Genomic DNA, 21897 nt, shown 5'->3' with positions numbered 1-21897 from the left:
GATGCCACACGAAAGGGAAGCATTTTAATTTGGAAAACACTAGGAGGGGATTCTAATTTCTGTTGTGCACTTGTGCTGAATTGGTTAGAAAGTGTTAGAACCTATTAGGCCACTGATGTCTGATGGAACCGGTTAGGTCACTGGGTCTGACTCCCCAGGCCTCATGAAACTAAATGCAGATAGATAATCTAAAGGGTAGTGGAATGTTCATTATTCCCATGCCTGAGACATTCAGAACTACTAAGATGATGTACTGTAAGGAACCTGTTTGCATGTCCCCCACTCATCCTTTCATTGTCCACGTGGTGCTCTGTACCTCCCTCTACAGGCCACTTAAGAAGGGACTCTACCTGCTGCCCAAGTATAATGAAGCCTGAGTTCAAATACCAGCCCTCTGCCCAGGCAGGTCAACCCTCTTTTTCATTACCCCTTCACTCTATCATCATTAAAATAAAGTCTTCTATAGTTAACTAGCCACCTCTTTACCTCCTTTGAACCCTTAAATCCTAAAACCTAATAGAAAGCAGCTCTAGGACAGACCCGATTCTTTGTCCTCCACTTGTCTCAGTTCTGGGCTCCTTGCCCAGTGGGAACATTTGTAACTTTGCCATCTGCTTTATCACACCTAATCCTCCTGAACACTTCAGTAATATTGCATTAGGTAGTTTCTTACCACCAAGGGTAGAAGTTTTCTGCAAGACAAAGACAAACCTGCCACTATGATATTCAGGAAATGACAATTATGAATTCCAGTGAGTCATTAAATAAGAATTTCGTGTTTTCCATGTGTAAGTACTTGGTGAGCTAAGATAGCTAACTAAATAAGCACTTATCTTTAATTCTTGTTCCTTTCAGAGTCCCATTAAATGTTGGAAAGAAAATTAAAGGTCAAAATAAAACCACTGCTGGAAAATAAGAAGTGGAAAAATTGGTTCTGGCAAGTTACGATAAACTAAAAAACTAAAAATTCTCCCACTTTAAATGCTTATAAAAGATAGATGACTGTTACATAATTTTTAAATGCACAGCTAAATGTACAAGAAAGAAGGGGAATTCCCAACCCAGTTTAAAAAGGAAGTAGCAACAGGATGTTAAACATGTAAATTGGCATTACTGTTCTGGAAGGAGGGGGACAGGAAGTTCTACACAAGGCGATTTTTGGTGGGGAGGTAGAATTCATGTGGAAATAAGAGACAAAATCTTGGGTCTGCAGAAGGAAGAATCTAGAAACAAAAACACCTGCATGAAATATTGATCTTCCAAAGACTTTTGTTATAATAAGTGAGTGGTTGGTGGGGGGAATCCACCCAGCAACTCATATGATAAGTAGTCTTATCTTTTTATGAATTCTGGGGGCAGAAAGTTTCCCCCTGAAATAACAAAACCCCAAGGTCATGCCACCTTAATGGGTATACTCTGGGAAATCCCAAGTAAGGAATTAACATAATAATCACACCTGGGCTGGTGATATTCCTAGAGTTTAGAAGAAACAAATGCAAAACGTCTTTGATTGACACTGTCAGAAGCCCAGGACAGCATGACAGCAATTAGATGGCAGGCTAGGACATGACACCCTTCATTCTCCCATTAAAAAAAATCTGCAAATAGTGTATGTTTTGGATGCTGTTTATCCTCCCCAAAAGTCATGTTAAATTTAGTCCCCAGTGTGTCAGTAATGAGTCTTACTCTCACAGGGCTGGATTAGTTGCCATGAAAGCAGATTGTTCCAGCGCAAGTGCAGCTTCCTTTGCTTTCTCTTGCTTCCTCCCTTGCCATGTGATCGCTCATTCACATGTAACTGCTTGTCTTGCTTTTCTGCTATGCATGGTGTGGCATGAGGCCCTCACCAGAAGCTGAGCAGACATGGGCACTGTCCTCTTGGATTTCAGAACCATGAACAGATAAATCTCTTTCCTTTCTAAATTACCTAGTTTCTGGTGTTCTGTTACAGCAACAGAAGGTAGACTGAGACAGACCGTTATCCAATAACTTTGGATAACCTTGGAAGGGTTCTATGGCTCCATTAAGAATCTTTTGCAATACGGTAGAGCATGAAACAATAGCAAAATGGAGACCGAATGCACAGAAAGAATCTCTGATGATATCAACGTATCTGAGACACCTGGAGATGGATGGGGACAAAGAAGATGAGCAAGGTTTATCACACTCAACCATGCTGCCTGTTCTTTTTTTTTTTTTTTTTTTTTTTTGACAGGCAGACAAGTGAGAGAGAGAGACAGAGAGAAAGGTCTTCCTTTGCCATTGGTTCACCCTCCAATGGCCTCCGCGGCCAGCGCGCTGCGGCCGGCGCACCGTGCTGATCCGATGGCAGGAGCCAGGTGCTTCTCCTGGTCTCCCATGGGGTGCAGGGCCCAAGCACTTGGGCCATCTTCCACTGCCTTCCCGGGCCACAGCAGAGAGCTGGCCTGGAAGAGGGGCAACCGGGACAGAATCTGGCGCCCCAACCGGGACTAGAACCCTGTGTGCCGGCGCCGCTAGGCAGAGGATTAGCTTGTTGAGCCATGGCGCCGGCTGCAGCCTGTTCTAAGGAGGACTTGAGCAGCTGTAACCACTGAAATAACCAAGCTCCATGCCTGCGGCAGACTCCTGAAGAGGAAGATGGTGCTTTACCTCCCCTTAGTAAGGGCCTTCTATTGTGCTGTGCCAAGGTTGAGGTTGCCACCCCTTCCAATGCAATATACATCTCTTACTCTGGAGCCATGACCACTTTGTGTGTGCCCACATTCCAGATCCCAGGGCCATAGACACTACTTATATGTCTACATTTTATGCACTGGCTCTGTAGTACTGAAAACACTTATACCTCAAAAACTGGGGCCACCATTTCTATGGGTTAGTCTTGTTCCAGGTCTCAGGTGACTCAGTTTCTCTTTGTGCACCTGTGCTACCAACCTTGGCTCTGTTGTACCATGAATGCTCATGTCTCTAACAGCTGAGCCACTAGCATTGCAAGGCAGACCACTTCCCACACCCTGGAGCCACTGTGCCACCTTGTATACCCATATTCCATACCCCAGTTCTGTGACCACACCAAGCACACCTAAGCCTTAGAAACTGTTTTTTTTTTTTTTTTTTGAGTACTTAGTGTGTTCCAAACACCATTTTACACTGTTTTAAGCATTTTACACATAGGATTTTACTTAATTTTTAAAACAACACTGTTTTTAGCTATAACTGCTGTTTGAATTTCACATTAATTTGAACCAAACTGCAGCACTAGTAAACTGGTAGAGAAAAAATGTAAATTCAGACAATCCTTTCTCACAGACCATGCTTTTAACCATTTTTTGCTGATGACCTCACCAGAAAAAAATTATAACCACTAAAATAGGAAGTGGGTTAAATAAAATAAATATAGCCAAAGACAGAACTAGAAAGATAAAAATTTTAAATTAGTCAGAATGCAACTTAGAAATGGAAATCTGAGAGAATAATTAGGAGTAATGAAAATAGAATTAGAAGAATCGATAAACTTCTGATATGAATTAATGAAGGAGAGAATTAAAGTAATATTAAGAAAGCATAATAAATGACAATATTTTTTAACTTTGAAGAAAGACATGAATTAAGTGTGGGTGGCAGGGTGTGTAGGGTGGGAAGTATCACTATGTTCCTATGTCTGTACACATGAAATACATGAAATTTGTATACCTTAAATAAGATTTTAAAAGAAGATAAATAATTTAATAAATAAAAATTTTAATAAAAATAGTCATTAATCTCAGACTAAATAAATCCATATTTAGACTAAATAAATCCAATACAGTGAGATTACATAATGCCAAAGATAGAAAGTCTTAAAAGCAACCAGAGAGAAAAAAAACAGATTAATTACAAAGGAGTAATTATTAAATGGATAGAAGATTTTTCAAAGGCTATAAACAGACGCTACAAGACCATGGAATAGTATACTAATACTGGCGAGTCTTTAATTAAGCAATCAATTTTAAAATCTACTTTTGGACTTTTGGACAAATGAACTCACCGGCCCTATAAAAAAAAAAGACCGGAGAGACCAGCACTGAGGCATAAGAGGGAAAAGCCACTGCCTGCAGTGCCAGTGTCCCATAGGCATGCGGATTCAAGTCCTGGCTGCTTCACTTCTGATCCAGCTCCTTGCTAATGCACCTGGGAAGGCAGTGGAAGATGGCCCAAGTGCTTGGGTCCCTGTACCCTTGTGGGAGACCAAAAGAAGCTCCTGGCTCCTGGCTTAAGCTCTTCCCAGGTCCTGTAGTTCGTGCCATTTGGGGAGTGAACCAGTGGATGGAAAATCTCTCTCTCTCTCTCTCCCCCTCCCTCTCTCCTTCTCTGTAACTCTACCAAAGGAAGGAAGGAAGGAAGGAAGGAAGGAAGGAAGGAAGGAAGGAAGGAATTAGAAAATTCGAGTTCATAAGGAAAGAAAATAAATATAAAGGATTGGAATTTAAGAAGTCATAAATAAACTTAATATAAGTATTAGGCAAAGGACTAATGGTATAAAGAGGTTCAATTTTCTGGTCACATAGCACTCCAATTCCATAGTGCTCCTATATTGGAGCTCCAAATAAAAACAGTGGCATACAAAATGTAAAAATCCCTGTCAAGCAAACAAGTAATAAAAATTCCCAAGAGCCAAAAACAGAAACTCAAAGCAGAAACTTCAACTGGAGGAAATAAGAGAGAAAAGAAATTAAATGGAAGAATATTTAAGGCAGACAGAATGGAAAGTGAGAGTTCCTGAACTGGGGCTACATTTGATGTATTTGAGGAACATTGTGGTTAATGTGGTTGAAGTGGATTCTGCAAGGGAAGGAGGATGGGAGGACATGTGACATTACACAAAGCCCAGAATCAGACTAATGTTCAATTCAGCTGAGCTAAAATATCATAAAAGTAAAATGAGAGAGAACAGACTATTTAGTAAATGATAGTGGACAACTTATGTTGTCTACCCCACACATTTTTTAAATTCTAAAAATATACACAAAAATGTAAAGAAAAAGCAGTAAAAGTTAGATTCATTACTTGCATAAACCATATGCATGAAATATGGATGACTATAAACAACTATGAAAGTATTATAAAATACATAAGAATATTGAAGAGAACATAATTATATGTTCTAGAAGATAATAGAAAGACAGGAAGACCAAGACATAAAAAGTGGAATACAGCTGCACAAAGACTAATCTTCCATATTTTAAAATTCACTGTAAAAGAAAAGTGAAATGAAAGATTAGACATAAACATTGGCCTTGCATACAGTGGAAGAATGGTCAAAAACAATAATATCTATTCAATGTTCCTTGAGGGGCAGAAAATGACTGGGAACATGTTTAAGAAAGTTTCTGGAATGATGAAAATATTCTATACCAAGACAGAAGTTTGGATTACACAGATGTATGAGTTTGTCCAGTTGGTGGAACTGTGCAACAACTGTGCCTTCCACCATTTGTAAGTCATGCCTCAACTTAAAAACTTCCTATAAAAGCTGTAAGAAGAAGAGAAATGAGTACACAGAAAATGGGCAAAAGCTAAACCAAGGAAACTTTTTTTAAAAGACTTATTTATTTATTTGAAAGGCATAGTTACAGAGAGGCAGAGACAGAAGCAGAGAGAGGTCTTCCAGCAGCTGGTTCATTCCCCAATGGACGCAACGACCAGAGCTGAGCCGATTCGATGCCCAGTTTCCAACGTGGTTGCAAGGGCCCAAGGACCTGTGCTATCATCCTCTGCTGCCCTCCTAGGCCACAGCAGAGAACTGGATCAGAAGTAAAGCAGCTGGGACCTGAACTGGTGCCCATAAGGGATGCCAGCACTACAGGTCGAGGCCTTAACTCACTTCGCCACAGCATCGGCCCCCAAGGAAACCTTTAGGAGAACCACATAGTAACATTCAATTTATGGAAAGATGCTCACTTGCATCAATAATTTAAGAAGCATGAGGGGCATTGGTTATGATACCTTTCTACCCTAAATTGATTGTCTCATATGTTGTTGATGGATGTGTATGTTGATACAGGTTTGAGAAAGATTTAAGAACATTTAACAAAAACATTTAATGTATACAGCCTAAAATACAGTAATCCAAGACTTATAAATTTTTCTTCCAGATAATCTGTCATGAATGCATAAATATTCTTGCACAAGGACATTTGTTTGAGTATTGCTTTTATAGTATAACATTTATGAAAGCCACCTTAATGTCTAGCAGTGATAAAAAAGATTAAAATATGTTATTTTGGTACTTAGTACAACTGAATCGAGCACTTAAAAAAAGGCTAAGATGACCATTTTATGTTATGCATACTTAACACAATAAAATATATTTTATGAATTACTGTAAAACAGAAAACAATGCAGTCTTTAAAAATAATATAATACATCTAAATATAGATTTGAAAATATTTCATGAGTTTGTTATATAGATAAACTTCTAGATATCTATATATTTACATGTACATGTAAGCCCTTATACAAAAATATTTTAAAAAACTTAAATTTTTAACCATGGTTGTCACTTTGTGGTGCTAGCTTGCAGGAAAAACTCTAACTTTTTATTTTATATGCCTTTAAATTGTTTTAGTTTGTAAAAATGGGCATATGATTGCTTTAAAATTATGATACAGTCCTACAGACTACATTGTAATACTTTCAAAGAGTTTGTTAATAAAAGAGGAAACAGCATTTGTAAAACTCTTAGAGGCCATAACAAATACAGAAGTTTGGATGTACTGAAACTTATAAATATGATACATATGTGGATCTTTAGATTGGCCCTTGTACACAAAATATGTCAGCAAAATTGAAAGTAATCACAATAACCTTTGCTGTAACCTTGTTTTACATGTGATTTGGTAGTAGTGACCCCCAAAACCCCTGAATAACATATTTCACATGAAAAGAGGATGCTGAATCATGCAAGAAGCAGGGCTAGGGTTCTGCACTGTGTGAGCAGAGAAAGCATTTGCACAAACTGGTGGTGAAAGCTCTCTTTATGGAGAGTCCTGCAAAATCACTAATCTTGGGTTTGTGCAGGCAAAGCTTCACTGTCTCCACCTTAAGACCCCAGAATTTCTTATCCAGCACCATTTACTTATGTAAAAAGAAGTAACAGCACAACTTGACCTGTTTCTAAAGGAGCCAGCAGCAATCAGATGTTGGTGAAAAAGTCCCTCCCACTTCTCTCTCTGTGTTGGTTCTCCTGAGTGATTTCTTCAAAGTTCATGCCAGCCTTATAGTAGGGGAAGAAATAGTCTTCTACAGAAAAGCACCTGGATGAGGTGTGTTGGAAACTTAATTCTAGGATCTCTGAAGAACATGTGGGTCTGAGACATGGGGTCCTGGGTGGTTTTCCACAAATAGACTCTTCCATCAGGTTACATAGCATCTTCATAGTCCACATCGGTAAAGTCTTCCTTCCTCACCCTAGAATAAATGTCTGAGGATTCCTGTAAGCAAAGGCACAGAGATGGGACCAGGACAAGGAAGAGAAGAAGAACTGGCCTTCCCCTGGTCTTCTCCCCTGGCTAGTCTGGGTGCACCCTCTCGTGGCACACAATGCAGCAATACAGGACATGTGTTGCACACATGCACAATACAGCCTATTGCAGACTGTGGGTCCAGACCAGCCTTTTCAGGGGCCCTGCATCTTATAGGTGGGCTGCAGAGGTGCTCCTGGTGGACAGCAAGCTGATTCAAATGTACAAGGCCTTCCCTCATTCTTACGGGCCATTGTTAGGCACCTCCAGGGGCAGTCATTTTTTAAGAATGTCAGACTATTTTATTCATAAATTAAATTTAGTATGTCACTGGACTTTACCAGGACTTGACTTCCACCCCAAGATATCTGGCAACTACGCTACACTAGACAAAACTACAAAGCACCTGCTGTCCTTGTACACATGCACAGAGTTGCAATTCCTGCAGGTCTCAGAAAGTATTTTTGCATCATCAGTGATAGCTTGAATTGTTCAAGGTTAACAAATGAGTGAGTTTTCATGGCACAATCATTATTAGCTTAGCTGCATTCATTATTGTTATAGTTTGCTGCAGATGGCTTTGTTAACTTTACAATACAAAGTGACAGGTGTATGATCCAGCGGTATGCTAGGAAAAATTGAGTTTTCAAATAAATGAATTTTTAGACTAGGTATGCATCACGATTGAACTATGAGTCATCCTTATGCCTGTAGCTGGAGTAAATGCACATGTGCAGCCCCCAAATTTCCTTGTACAGTGACACTTCATGGTTATAACTATATGTTTTTGCCTCCAACTGTTTTGGGAGATAAAGGATGATGGGATCTTTTGCTATTCCTAAGCCGTTACAACTTAAGAATTTTGAGAACCAGCCCCTGAAGAGAAGAGAGAGGGTATGAGTAGAAACTCTCACTCACGTTATTCATCACATGGGTCCCAGTAGGTTCAACTGTGGAGGGAAAGGTAAGTGCTGTGAGATTCCACCTGTATTTAGTCCTTTACTGACCTCACATTAATAAAGTCTGCCTCTTCTATCATCTAGTTTCACAGACTAAGTCCCCTTGACATTTATGCCTTGTACTTCTTTCTGTACAAACTTGATTCTCTTGGTTTTCAAAGGAAAATTGGCAGCCTGTGGGGGCGGTGTTAAATAGGACCCTCCTCCAATGCCAAGTAGACTCCCAAGGTTTCTGGACCATTTGTGAATAGGAAGGGACAACATCAGCAAGTAGGCAGCTGTGACAGGGTGCTGCCAGGACTCTGCAGGGCTACTTAAAGAGAGCACCATCTCCAGTGATGCTGAATGGCCGGGGAGTGAAGCATAGAGTAGGTCAGGTTAGCACCAACACTGGGCTGTACTCCCGCCTGATAACCTTCAGCCAGGAACAGCGATGTGTATAGTCAGCTCCAAGGGAAGCTACAACGTCTCTGAAAAATACTGCCATGCTGCCATGTTCAGTCACCGATTGTCCTTTTGGTTCCAGGAAACACAAAAGTCAGAGACAAATTCCTTCCCACATGTCTCACCTGCTGTTGAATCCAATTCCTGCTGGATTTGGTACACTGATGAATAAATTCCATCACCACTTACAGCACTCACTGAAAGAGAAAAAGGGAGGCAATACAACACTGACACAGGCCATTTTTTTTTTGTCTCATTTAACTCATTCCATGTCCACCACCAATCACAGCCATGGAAGCAGATGATTCGTTTAATTGCAGGAGAGGCTGGAGCGTAACAGGGCCAGGCATGGCTGGCAGACATCACACTGTGGCCCTTTCCCGGCTTGTTGTACCCTCATTGGCTCAGGTCCCGTGGGAAGCCTCACCGTTTTCATATATAGGCTGTAGCTTCCCTGGATCAAGTGAGTTGAGGTGAGTGGATTCTTGGTGTACTGGGCTGGGAGGGCTCCTGCAAACACAGAAACACATGCTGTCTATCTGGGGTAGGGTCCCAGATATACCAGACACAGCCATCTGAGAAGGAGAGAGCTGTTAGAAAGGTTCTTGAGCAGAATACTAATTACCAGGAAAACTAGCACAGCTCTGGGTACAAGTCCACAGGCTGGGTGAGGCATTGGAGAATGTGTGTTACTCCATGAGTAAAAGGCTCTTATATATCTGATCCCCCCCTCACCCCCGGATAGTGCCATTCACATCACAGGTGCTCAGCAAATATGAAATGAAGAAACATTGACTTATCCCAGATGGAAAGCAGGTGACTGGGCAGAACAAGAACTCGAGGAAGGAGCAGAACATAACGGTCGTGCATGTGCAAGTGCCGCAGAAAGAGTGAAGCTCTGGGCAAAATATGTTTATTTTTGGCAGAAACAATAGACAATTTGGCACTAGAAAAGTATATCAATCAAACATTGGTATTCCTAGATGGAAATATTCCATCAACAATTTTTTGGTATGTTTATTACTCTCTGTCTTGCATATCAGCTAATTCGAAAATGTTTTCAGATTCTCAAGGTGTTTCCATGTTTTCATTCCTCCCAGCAGCCAATGGGAGGACTTACAGACCCTCAGGCAATGGTTGACTGAATGAATACGTGGCTCTGGTCAACAAATCAATGTCACTTTCTTATTCTGCCAAAGTATTGAAGGGGATCAATCAGAAAAACCACGAAAGGATTTGAAATATTTAGTTAATGTGTGAAATGTAAAAGAGGATAAAATAGCATATGAATGTTGAGGGTTGCCAGTAGGAGAACTGGGGTAAGTTTGGGGTGTGAAAAAGGATAAAGATTTATGAGTGGGGACAACTAAAGTTTTTAAAGTAGTTTTTTTTATTATTATTATCAACATACAAGGAGAAAACCAAGCCTCACCTGGGTGGATTCCTGGGTGAGCGTCTTCCTGCAAGTCAAACAAATGAGTTACTTCATCAATGATCTTTCTCAGTGTTTCCTCCAAGCAATCATTTCAAGAGCCTTCAATCTCACAGATGAGAGATTCAGGTCCAGAAATCTAAGTAGCCTTTCTGAAGCTAATAATTACCAGATCTAAGTTTTGAACTCATGTTTCTGAACCCTGTGTCTATTATACATTTTGGTTTGGTTTTGTAACCACAACACCCAAACTTACCATGACAAAAGTCCCTGGAGACACGTGCTGCCACAGTAATGCTATAGATAGGGCAAGATGCTCATAGATGCTGGAAAAGCTTGGATTTTTTTTTTTTTTGATAGGCAGAGTTAGACAGTGAGAGAGAGAGACAGAGAGAAAGGTCTGCCTTCTATTGGTTCACCCCCCAAATGGCTGCCACGGCCAGCGTGCTGCGCTGATCCGAAGCCAGGAGCCAGGTGCTTCCTCCTGGTCTCCCATGAGGGTTTAGGGACCCAAGCACTTGGGCCATCCTCCACTGCCTTCCCAGGCCACAGCAGAGAGCTGGACTAAAGCTTGGAACTTAAATGAGAATCTCCTATTGTCCTCCCTTGCCCCATCCCTACATGCTCAATGGAGAACAGATGACCAAAGTTAACACACAAGGAAATATCACCAATTGTGATAAAGTGTGAAGCTGTATGAGCTTGGACTGATAATAGGACAACTGCAGATGTGTGACCAGGTGAAGCTTCTCAGAGAAAAATAACATCTCAGCAGAACAGTAAGAAAGATCGCATGGTGAGTACAATATGTGGCTATGTGAACAACATTTCAGGGAGAATGGAAAGCTTGTGATGACGCTGTGAGATAAATAGGAATTAACATGTTGACTTTAGAACATGGTCAAGAAAGCTGGAGCTGCTTTGGATTTTTCTCTTTTTGTGGTTGATTAATTATTTTTAATGCTATATTCTGAATAAAAATTAAATTGCAGAAGCACAACATAGCAGTTGAATCTCAAATGAGAGTATATGAGGGATGGAGAACTTTGCTAAAAAATGTTGCCATGCACTGGGGGCTGTGAGCCACAGGCAAGGTGGTTCACAGCATATATTTGTTTTGCAGTACATTTGTCATAAATCAGCCTAACTCAGTAAAAACAAAGGTCACAGTAACAAAATACAGCAATCTTTGTAAATACTAACCTATTTTTTTCTTGAGCCAGCAGCAAAATAGCAGGGCTATGATGGCCGGACCAAGACTGCCCAGTAGCCCTTCCATGACTCCTGCAGTAAGACGATCGCTTCTCTCTCCAGTGGGCACTGTGTGGAGAGACCTGAGCGTGAGCTGATGAGAGGCAGGACTTGGGGTTTGGAAAGTAGATACCTTGGGTGGGGTTTGTGCCCAAAGCCTGTTCTTTCCGGGGGTAGGGGGATACATTTGTTTATCTAGGGACTTGCTTGTTATCAATTTGATGAAAGAAGAGAGGCACCCAACCTCTTGACAGCACTGCCAGCAGCAGGCCCAGCTTTGGTAACACATGACCAGAAGCAGGGTGGCATCAGCAAACCTTCCTCAGGAATCCGGGAAAGAAACACTTGACCAAGACAACTCCACAGTCAGAGTTATACCTTTGACAGCGAGTGTCACGGTCTCACTGTGCTGGAGCTCATGGCCATTGTCAATTTCACAGGAGTAGTTTCCAGAGTGCTCTGCAGTCAGAGAGAGGTTGAAGGACACTCCTTGCCCAAAGGGGACTGAGCTGTTCTCCAGAATAGCATCCTCATGATAAAACCGGTACAGGAGTGGAGAAGAACCTCTGGGGGCTTCACAGTGCAGCTCCACCACATCTCCCACCACAGCCTGGGCCCTGGGAGCCCTGAGAGTGAGGACAGGACGAGACACTGGACCTGAGAGAGATGGAGGACTGTCAGAGAGGGTCCCTAAAGATATGATGGACCCATAAGCACTGCCCACAGAGGGTCCGCCCCATTGAATTTCCTCACGGTATCCCAGGGAAGCAAGGAGCTCAGTCTGAGATTTGCTGGCTGAGCAGCAAGTGGGGGAACTTACTTCTGACAGTGACGCCCACCAGCCCACTGAGTCTGGGGCCGAAGCCATTGTCAGCTGCACAGTAATACCCCTCAGCATCACTCTCCCTCACTGAAGGGATCTCAAATTCTGCTGTCAGGGAACGCTGGGTCTTCCTTTCCAGGTTCAGACCCAGGGACCCTTTGTACCAGAAGAAGGTAATGTCTCCTGTGCCCTTAGCAACGGAGCAGATGAGGACCAGCTTGTCTCCTTTCGTCACCTGCCCCCCCGGGGGCCACGTGTCCAGGCTCACATCAGACACAGGGACTCCTGCATGAACACAAGATGATATAAGAGAACCTTTAGTGGGGAGATAAGGGGAAGGTGTGACAGTTCTAAAAGCAAAGGCTGTGGTGGTAAAGTCAATAATTTATATAATTGAAACTGCAAGTCAGGGGTCTGCTGATCTGGAATTAGCATTAGCTGAGTCAATGGAGGTAGGGTAAGAAGGAAACTGAAGCCTGTGTCACTAGAATATCCCTAGAATAATGGACTCCCACTACTCCGACCTTTCAAACTCTCATTTTATAAAGCTTCAATAATATAGTGTGATGATCACTATATTTATAAATCCAACTACTTGGGTTTGAATGCTCATTCCAACTCTATTTGTTGTGTGTGCTCAATCAAATTACTTAACTTTTCTGAGACTCTATTTTCCATCTGTAAAATGGAAGTGGTAATGATACTTACCTCTTCCAGTTGTGGGGTATCAATAAACAGTGTACATGAAGCCCTAGAATGTGGCCTACTGCGTGCGAACCGTTCAGTGGCTTTGTTGTAGTGATTGTGGTCCAATTTCACCATGTTGAGTTTTTAGCAAGTTTGGGAAAGCCCAGCCTCCTGGAGGTAATAGATATGGGCCTAATGGCATGCTGGATATATGTACATCTGAGAATGAGTGAGAATGCCCTGTTCAGAATCACAAGACACCTTCTTTGCCATTTGTCTTCCAAAATCAATCCACTTCTCTTACACAAGCCCTTCTCCAATAGTCGTCTCCACATACTTACTCTCCAGAACCCTCACCTACCACTTCACCATGTTGAGCTGATAGAGGGAGAAAGCCAGGAAGGCTGGAAGGCCCTCACTGCCATGTCCACCATCCCAGGGCACAGGAGATGTCTTTGTTCTACTTTCCTCCCTAGCTCTGACCCTGGAAGAGCAGCCCCGTGGACACTCACTGTGCACATGCATCTGGGACTTCGAGCTCTTTATTTTGGTTTCGCTGTTCACTGTCTTTGCCTCACACCAGTAAGAGTCTGAGTCTTCCCTCCTTACGGAGGGAATCTGGAACTCTGGGGAAGTACTCCAGCCTGGCTGCAGGACTCGGGTGTCTCTGTAGAAGCGAAACTGGAGCTGGACCTCTGACTTGTGTGGAGTGGGCCGAATCATACAGGTCAAGGTCACTGGGCTCCCCTCTTTGGGGGAGGTGGGCCTGAGTATCAGCACAGGAGGTTGAAGCAGTTCTAGAGAGAAGCATTAAACACAAATTTAAGGCAATGGGGTTCAGAATTTCTGGTGAAAGACACTTTTTGTCTCATTCAGTTGGACACACAAACTACCATAGACCAAACTCAGCCATCACTCCCCCAAGATGGCCCAGGGGCTTCCCTTGGCCATGAACCAACCTTGCTCAGCAGGGCACACTCTGCCCCTTGCAGCAGCGTTGCCTTCCAGAGGGCAATCCTTACCTTTGACTTGGATCTTAGTTTTTGTGAAGTTTCTATTCATTAACTAAAAACACCTTTCTCAAAGCCAGTGAGGGGAGAGTGAAGATTGTCACTGGAGGTGGCCCTGGAGTTGGTGAGGCTTGAGGTTTTCATAAAAGCAAATACATTTCTTTCATCCTGGTTGTATACTCTTTTGGTTATTTTATTCTGTCCTTCTGCCCTGCACCCCCCAAATATTTCAGACCCACGTTATTTCTTTCCAAGGCAGAATATAGGACCTGGAGGACAAGTCAGTCTGGGAAAGACAGAAAGGAACTCAGTTGCCTTTTTGTTGACTCTGTCTTGTCCCTGTTATAAGTGTTCCTACTGGAAGAAGAAGTGTGCCTCATATCCACCATCCACGCAGCCCAGCTCCCTGATCTGGAATGTCTGTACACACTTCTGTAGAAGCCTGGGTATAAGGATCCAATTTAATCCATGCCTCAAGCCTCTTGTATCCCATTTGGGCCTCAGGGGCAATGTTTGGGGTGAATAAAGGTGGCTGAAGCTGTATTCTGCTCCCACCTCTCTCCTTCCCTCCCTCAGTCACAGTGACACACACAGTGTCACAGTCTGTCTGTGACAGCAGTGGCTCTTCAGGCATTTGATTATCTGCCTCTCAGACTGTGCCCTCTGGGAAGCCTTTTAAGATAATTTTTATTTATAGAAGGTGAACAAATTTCATGCATTTCATATATACAGTTTTAAAAGCATAATTATACTTCCCATCCTACCCTGCCTTCCTCACTCCCACTCTCCATCCACCTTCCTTTCTTATTTTTCTTTTACTTTTTAAAAGGGCATACTCCCAATTTTCTTTATAATCACAAACTTAGCTCTCTGTTGAATAACTTCAACAAGTAGCAAGTAGAAAATCATTGCTCCTCAAGAGTATAGACAAGGGTGGGCCGGCGCCGCGGCTCACTAGGCTAATCCTCCACCTTGTGGTGCCGGCACACCAGGTTCTAGTCCTGGTCGGGGCGCCAGATTCTGTCCCGGTTGTCCCTCTTCCAGGCCAGCTCTCTGCTATGGCCCGGGAGTGCAGTGGAGGATGGCCCAAGTCCTTGGGCCCTGCACCCCACGGGAGACCAGGATAAGCACCTGGCTCCTGCCTTCGGATCAGCGTGGTGCGCCGGCTGCAGCACGCATGCCACGGCATCCACTGGAGGGTAAACCAACAGCAAAGGAAGACCTTTCTCTCTGTCTCTCTCTCTCACTGTCTACTCTACCTGTCCAAAAAAAGAAAAAAAAAAGAGTATAGACAAGGGCTATAAAGAATAATCAATCTCAAAATGTTAATTTCACTCATATGCATTACATTTTTCTGTACTCTGTATATTAGCTACCACAAATCAGGGAAAACATGATATTTGTCTTTTGGGGACTGGCTTACTTCACTTAGCATAATAGTCTCCAAATGCATCCATTTTTTTCCAAAACACAGTATTTCATTTTTTATGGCTGAGTAGTATTCCATTGTGTATACATAGCACAAAATAATTTTTCTTAGAATAAATCTCTTTCTCATCACATAAAAGTTCCATGTGCTCTGCATCACTGATGGGCAACTCCTAGTCCAGTAACTGTAGTCCCCATGTCTTTCTACTGGAAGGCTTCCCCCCAAGACCTTTTAAGCATCACTTTTATCCATGGTACAAAATGTTTGCTCTGTCTTGCGGCATGGAAGACTCCATGTACTAGACTCACTTTTCTCTTGCTGGTGCCCAGAAGGCTGATAAGCAGCGCAGCTCTGGGAGCTGAGCACAGAAAGGAATAGAAAAAGGCCTCCAGGCACCTGTGATCTGTTCTTCTGCTGAGCTGGGGGTGGTGTAGGTAACTGGACAGGGCTGATTGCAAGGGTCTGGAGCTCAGTTTTGCAGTTCAGCACTTGTTTCAGATAACTTTTTTACCTGGAAGGTACCTGGCAGAAGAAACTGTTTCTTCATCCTTGATGTGGTTTTGGATTTCTGCTAAGGCTAGCACTGAGCACTTGGGCTTAGAGGTAAAAGAGATCAGGCATGGCATTAACATATGGCAAAAGTTAGAGAAAGGTCAGGTGAGGATCCCAGAAGATCAGCTTGATTCTGATCCCTCTGGTACAGGATGTCCTGGTGTTGAGCTCCCCAGTAGGTGGCAGGACAATCACTTTTAAGCCTGTGCTTTATGTACAAGAAAGCAATTCTTATCTATGTTAGATTTGAAAATGCTTTAATGAAAGATTACTTTTTTGGAAGGAAAATTTTCTCCTCTGGTAAAGGTAAAACTTCAAAACTAGATCAGAGCACTAAATTAAGTTTGCCTAAACTGGAGTTTGAGAGAAAAAATCTAACTGGGGTAACAGATGTAGCTGCAGTAGAGCTAAAAATTAAAAGGAGGCAGCTGTGCCATTTCATTCCATCTGCGTGTGGCCTGAGGATTGATTACAGGTTGTTCTCCATGGATCTGTGACTTGGGCATTTCCTCTGTCACTCCTGGTGGGGCACACAGGGGACTTTTATCTCTTGAGGCTGGAGGGTTAGAGATTCTTCTAACATGAATCGACAACACCCTCTGCTTTCCTTGTGTAAATGTCATCTCCTTCCCTGTGCTGGAACTTTCCAGAAATAAGACTGAGTTCTTGAGAAGATCAGAGCAAGTTGTGCTCCCCAACCCGAGCAGGCAGGCATGTGTCCGGTGCAGAGACTGGGGTGACCACAGGGCAGCCGGGACCCAGGGGAGTCACTGATGTTTGCCATCTCAGCAGGTGTCACCTGGATGTCTCTTGGGCAGGCAGACTGTTCAGCCATCCACGGCTGACATGAGTGACAAGGCGCCCACAGACCATGAAGAAGAAAGGGAAGTGCAACTCACCGGCTTGTTCGCAGAGTAGAGCTGGGAGAGAATTCAGCAGAGGTCAGTACACAGCAGTGAATCCACAGACACCCAAAGTTCAACTCCTGTAAGAATGCCCCAATGCTATGCCCTCTTCCTGTGCCAGCTGCATGTCTCTATTCCACCCCCCTCACTCCTTTTCCCCCTTTCTTTCCCTTCTTCTGTCTTCCCTCCTGGTGTTTCTCCCTCTTCCTTCCTTTACTCTTCCCTCCTTCTCTCTGCTCCTTTTTCCACATTCCTTTTCATGCACACAACACACGGCTCTTTCTTATGGTCATAAAATGATTTCCAATGATTTTTGTCATCTGTGATGAGGAGATGTCTTTAATCATGTAGCAGGTGCCTCTTCCAACCCCTCATATCACTCCTATCTCCTTTCAAAAGTTACAGTGATCCAGGTCCAGCCTCACTGCTTTACAGAAACAACATAAATAGACAAAGAGGGTAGGTGCAGTATCACACACTCAAGTCATGGGACCCCTTTGTTTATCAACTTCAGCTCAGAGGAGGCTTAGGTCCAGAGAGAGAATTCATATTTCTCTAAAGATTTTCCCCTTTCCCAAGGATTTGACCTTAATGTTATGACATAATGGTCAAAATGGCTTTTGAGCGGAAGACACAAATTTGAATCCTTGTTCTTCCTCTTGCAAGCTGTATGGCCCCAGGAATGTGCTTCACTTCTCTGTGTTTTGGTCTCCTTTTCTATAAAATATGCCTACCTCACAGAGTTTTTGTGATGATTCAATAACTTGATAACCATAAAATGCAGAGAATAGTGCCTGGAATTCACTTAGCATTTAGTAAATATAGTCTTAGTATTATGATTTATTTTAGTAATATGCTTACTTTTCTAGACTAATTGTTCATTTGAATAATTAGTTGCTTGGTTGTTAAAGGGATAGATGGAGGTTAGCTAGGATAATAATCATATTTTGGGGGGCCAGCAGTGTGGTGTAGCAGATGGGCTGCCACCTGCAGAGTCAGCATCCCATATGGGCACTGGATGTCCTGGCTGCTCCACTTCTGATCCAGCTCCCTGCTGGTGTGCCTGGGAAAGCATCAGAGGATGGTCCAAGTCCTTGGACCTCTGTACCTATGTGGGAGACTGGAGGAGGCTCCTGGCTTCTGGCTTCAGCCTGGCCCAGCCCTGATTGTTGTGGCCATTTGGGGAGTGAACTAGCAAGTGGGGGATCTCTCTTCCTGTCTCTCCTTCTCTCTCTGTAACTCTGCCTTTGAAATGAATAAATAAATCTTTTAAAAATCATATTTTGTATCAGCATCCAGACAGCCAATGGTTTTGAGTGCTTTCTGCAGGCCAGGCATTGTGTGTGCTACTGGGTTATAGGAAAGCACAAGAGCATCAGTCTTGACTGTCAAGAATTTACATTATAGTGAGAGAGAGAGAGAGAGAGAGAGAGACAGAGAGAGAGAACTAGAAATTAATATACAACATGATTTCAGGGGCTTGTTAGTGCTGCAGGAAAAATAAAGCAGATAAATAAATTGCAGAATATTTTATAATGGTCTTGACTATATAGAGTGTAATTCAGTAGAAACTTGAATGGAATCAAGGATTGAACCCTCTGAATATTTGGGAAAGAGAAGCCCTAGAGAGAGAGAGCAGCAAACACAAAGAACTTGAGGAGGGAATGAGTGTGTCCAAGAAGGACTGAGGAGGATCTGACTGGGTGTGGGTGGGGACGGTGGTGGACTTTGGTGTGTGAGAACTAGGTAAGAGCCAGTCCTGGGTGACTTTAGGGACTTGGCAACAGTTTTAGATTTCACTGAAAATATAATGGAGAGCCTTGGACATTTCTGACAATTCATATTTGTAAGATCCCTGATGCTGTGAAGAAAGCAGAATACAGACATGCAAGAGAACCTGGGGGAACATTAGTGGGACTTGTCTCTGGATAACAGCTCAGTTTAGGCAGTACTGGTACTTGACACAGTCATGTTTCAGTATAAAATTTGAAAACAGGGTAAATAGGGTTTACTTGTGGATTTGATTGAAAGTGTGTGTCTGAGAGAGAGAGAGAGAGAGAGAGAGAGAGAGAGAGAGAGAGATTATGAGTCCTGGAGTTTTAGCCACAGAAACCAGAAAGATGCTAATGAAGTGGAGAAATCATGAGGAGAAATGGTTTAAGTTTTGTGGTGATTGTGGTACAGGTAGGAGATCAAGAGAACTTTTGGAGTTTAAGATGCCTACTAGATACCCTGATGGCAGTTGAAATTGTGGAAGATGTTCAAAGGAAAAGATGAAGCTGGAGAAGTTAGATAGATTTTAAGCTTAAAGTGGCATATAAAATGAAAAAAATTATATAACTCGGGGAAGTGACTATGGTTAGAGAAGACACATCTAGTATCTAGATATGTAGATGTCTGCATATCACCCTTGGGAAGGTCTAACATTTGGAGGTCAGCAAAGTATCCAGCAAAAAGATAGAAAAGCAGCAACTATTGAGTTAAAAGAGAATCATCAGTGTACAGTTTTCTGGGAGCCAAATTAAAAAGTATTTCCAGAAAAGAGAATAATCATCTGTGTCAAATGCTCCCAAGAGATTGAGTAAAATAAGGAATGAAAATTGACTCCTGGGTGAGACAACATGGAGGTAGTGATGGTATTACTATCAAAAGCCATTTCAATGGAGTGCTAGGGTTGAAAGCTTGATTGATGCAGGCTCAAGAAAGGATGCAGAAGCCCCAGGACTTAGGACAGTTTAGCACTTGGCGATGGTTAGAAATATGGGATTTGACCATAAAAGGATTGAAAATATGAGGGAATTTCGGAAGTTACAGAAATTTTGTTTTGATTGTTCTCATGGTCACATGACTGTAAAACTGTCAAAAATCATACAGTGTTTCAACAAGCAAATTTTAAAGTAATGTAAATTCAAAATAAAGTTTAAAGAATGGAGGAACTGAAACAAAGATGGCAACTCACTAAGAACTTGATAAAGGGAGATAGAGAAATGGAGCAGAATGGAGGAGACCATTGGATAAAAAATATGACGGCATGTGTTTTGGGAATAATCCAGAATAGAGAACTATTTTGGTGATGGAGCAGTTTTTTGAGAAAGGAAGAGGACCTTAGGTCTAATGCACTACTGGAGACTGTGTATTTGTGGTGGGGCGGAGAAGGTGGAATGTGTGGATGCAGAGCTAGGGAGACTGGCAGATAGGGTAGTGGAGACATGAAGAAATTTTCTAATTGTTGCTTCTATTTTCTCAATGAAACATGTGGAAGGAATGTAAGTTGAGAATTAAGAGGAATAATTTTGAATTTCGAGGTGAAAGGAGAAGGTACGAAATAGTGGTCATCAAAAATGGGCAAACAGGACTACAAAAATGTAGGAAGTTTGCCTGTTGATGGACACCCGAGATTTGGACTCCTAAATTTAAAGGAAGCTAGGTTAGCAGAGGTGTGCCTTTTGTATAAAGTCAGGTTTATTTGTTTAAGCACAGGTGTAAATGCAGAGAAGTATGTTCATCAGAAGAATGCTAAGGGAAAAGAGAGATGAAGGTGTACCCAGAGGAGTGTTGTGGTGATGGACTACAGAATCTGAGTCCTGTGAGAAGTGCGAACAGACATTATAGTAACTGTTAATGGAAAAGTAATCCTTTGGAGTCAAACACAAGCTGGAGATGGAGAGTTAGAGAAAGTGAGCCAGAAATTCAAGTAGAGAGGATGGATGTTGAAAAAGGGAGGTGATCCCGTTTTAAGTTAGACAGGAATGAAGAGTCATAGAGGGATAAAAACCAAATACTACTGATCATAAGAAGTGGAAGGAACTGAGATGCTAATTGCTATCTTTGCGTCTATTGAAAAAATCAAGCACAAAGTAATAATGGTGGCAGGAGCCCACACTGTGGCACAGCAGATTAAGGGGACACTTGCGATGCTGACATCTCATATGAGTACTGGTTCAAGACCTTACTGCTCCACTTCCAATCCAGCTCCTTGCTAGAGCATCTGAAAAAGCCATAGAAGATGGTCCAAATACTTGGAACCCTACCAACCCAAACCCAGATGGAGTTCCAAGCTCCTGGCTTCAGCCTGGCCCAGCCTTGGATGTTGTGGCCACTTAGGTGGTGAGCCAGTGAATAGAAGAGCCTTCTCTCTTTCTCTCTTTCTCTTTCTCTCTCTTTCTTTTTTCTTCCTTTCTCTCTCTCTCCCCTCCCCAATCTATCTGATTCTGCCTTTTAAATAAAATAAAATAAACTTTAAAAAATTAATGATGGAAAGAAAGACGAATAGTGAACCATTCCTATGAGATAAAAACTAAAATGATTGTTTCAGAAGTCTTGCTTTCCAGTACTACATGTCCCACTTTCTTCCTGATGCTGAGCCCTGATTGGGGGCAGAGATCTAAGCGTCCTGAGCATCCATGAGCATAACCAAGCAGACAACTAGTCCTGAGCAGTCCCCACAGCTCTTCATGAGGGGGCCTCCCACACCCTGCTCTGAGTTGTCCGACTCACCACAGATGAGTAGCAGGAGGCTCAGCAGCATGAGGACCAGGCCAGGGACAGTAACAGGAGATACTTCTTATCAGAAAAATAACTCACATCAGAGTGAAGAGACAGCAGGTTGTCAGAGGTTTGAGGAAGTCAGAGTCAAAAGTTACCCTTCAACACAAGTTTACAGAAATAGAAGAAGGAGGAAGAGCCCTTCAATGGTCAACCTCCATTTCCTCTCCAATGGAAAATATAATTAAAGATGCTTCTTTTTGAAGTTTGGCTTAATTCTACCACTTAGAGATACTGCATATGAATATATGTGGACCTTCATCAAGAGCTCGGATGTCTCAAAGGAAGTTTCCCAAATGCAATTTATCACATTTATGAATCTCATCAGGTATAGTCCTGAAGAAACTCATATGCCACACTTTTAATTCTTTTTTTTAAA

General features: G+C 42.5%; 1 protein-coding gene across 3 annotated transcripts; it reads right to left on the bottom strand.

The window, feature by feature from the left end:
* Positions 1-3700: 3700 nt before the first annotated feature.
* LOC100357397 (Fc receptor-like protein 1) lies at positions 3701-21618 on the bottom strand. Of its 3 annotated transcripts, none has more exons than XM_008264260.5 (11): positions 21471-21615; positions 16968-16988; positions 13590-13874; positions 12388-12675; positions 11946-12224; positions 11520-11636; positions 10317-10344; positions 9312-9394; positions 9010-9081; positions 8400-8431; positions 3701-7451 (listed from the first exon to the last, which is right to left on the bottom strand). In XM_008264260.5, the coding sequence occupies exons 1-11, from the start codon at positions 21499-21501 to the stop codon at positions 7380-7382; spliced, it is 1308 nt and encodes a 435-aa protein (XP_008262482.2). In that variant the 5' UTR covers positions 21502-21615; the 3' UTR covers positions 3701-7379. The 3 variants fall into 3 exon arrangements, with proteins under 3 accessions (XP_008262482.2, XP_089155899.1, XP_089155900.1); XM_089299773.1 differs by having other exon boundaries at positions 16968-17053; positions 21471-21593; XM_089299774.1 differs by lacking the exon at positions 13590-13874 and having other exon boundaries at positions 21471-21618.
* Between the last annotated feature and the right edge of the window lie 279 nt (positions 21619-21897).

The sequence above is a fragment of the Oryctolagus cuniculus genome, chromosome 7, assembly GCF_051225735.1.
Source record: "Oryctolagus cuniculus isolate XC-2025 breed Fujian yellow rabbit chromosome 7, ASM5122573v1, whole genome shotgun sequence".
Lineage (NCBI taxonomy): Eukaryota > Metazoa > Chordata > Mammalia > Lagomorpha > Leporidae > Oryctolagus > Oryctolagus cuniculus.
The sequence above is the reverse complement of the archived record's forward strand: the minus strand, read 5'-3'. Positions and strand labels throughout refer to the sequence as shown.

Excerpts from the sequence above, each read along its gene's own strand:
- LOC100357397 (XM_008264260.5), bottom strand. The coding sequence starts at position 21,501 with ATGCTGCTGAGCCTCCTGCTACTCATCTGTG. Across the intron at positions 11,637-11,945 it reads CGTGACACTCGCTGTCAAAG|TGCCCACTGGAGAGAGAAGC; the intron begins GTATAACTCTGA and ends CTCTCCACACAG. Across the intron at positions 7,452-8,399 it reads GGACCCATGTGATGAATAAC|GAATCCTCAGACATTTATTC; the intron begins GTGAGTGAGAGT and ends CTTTGCTTACAG.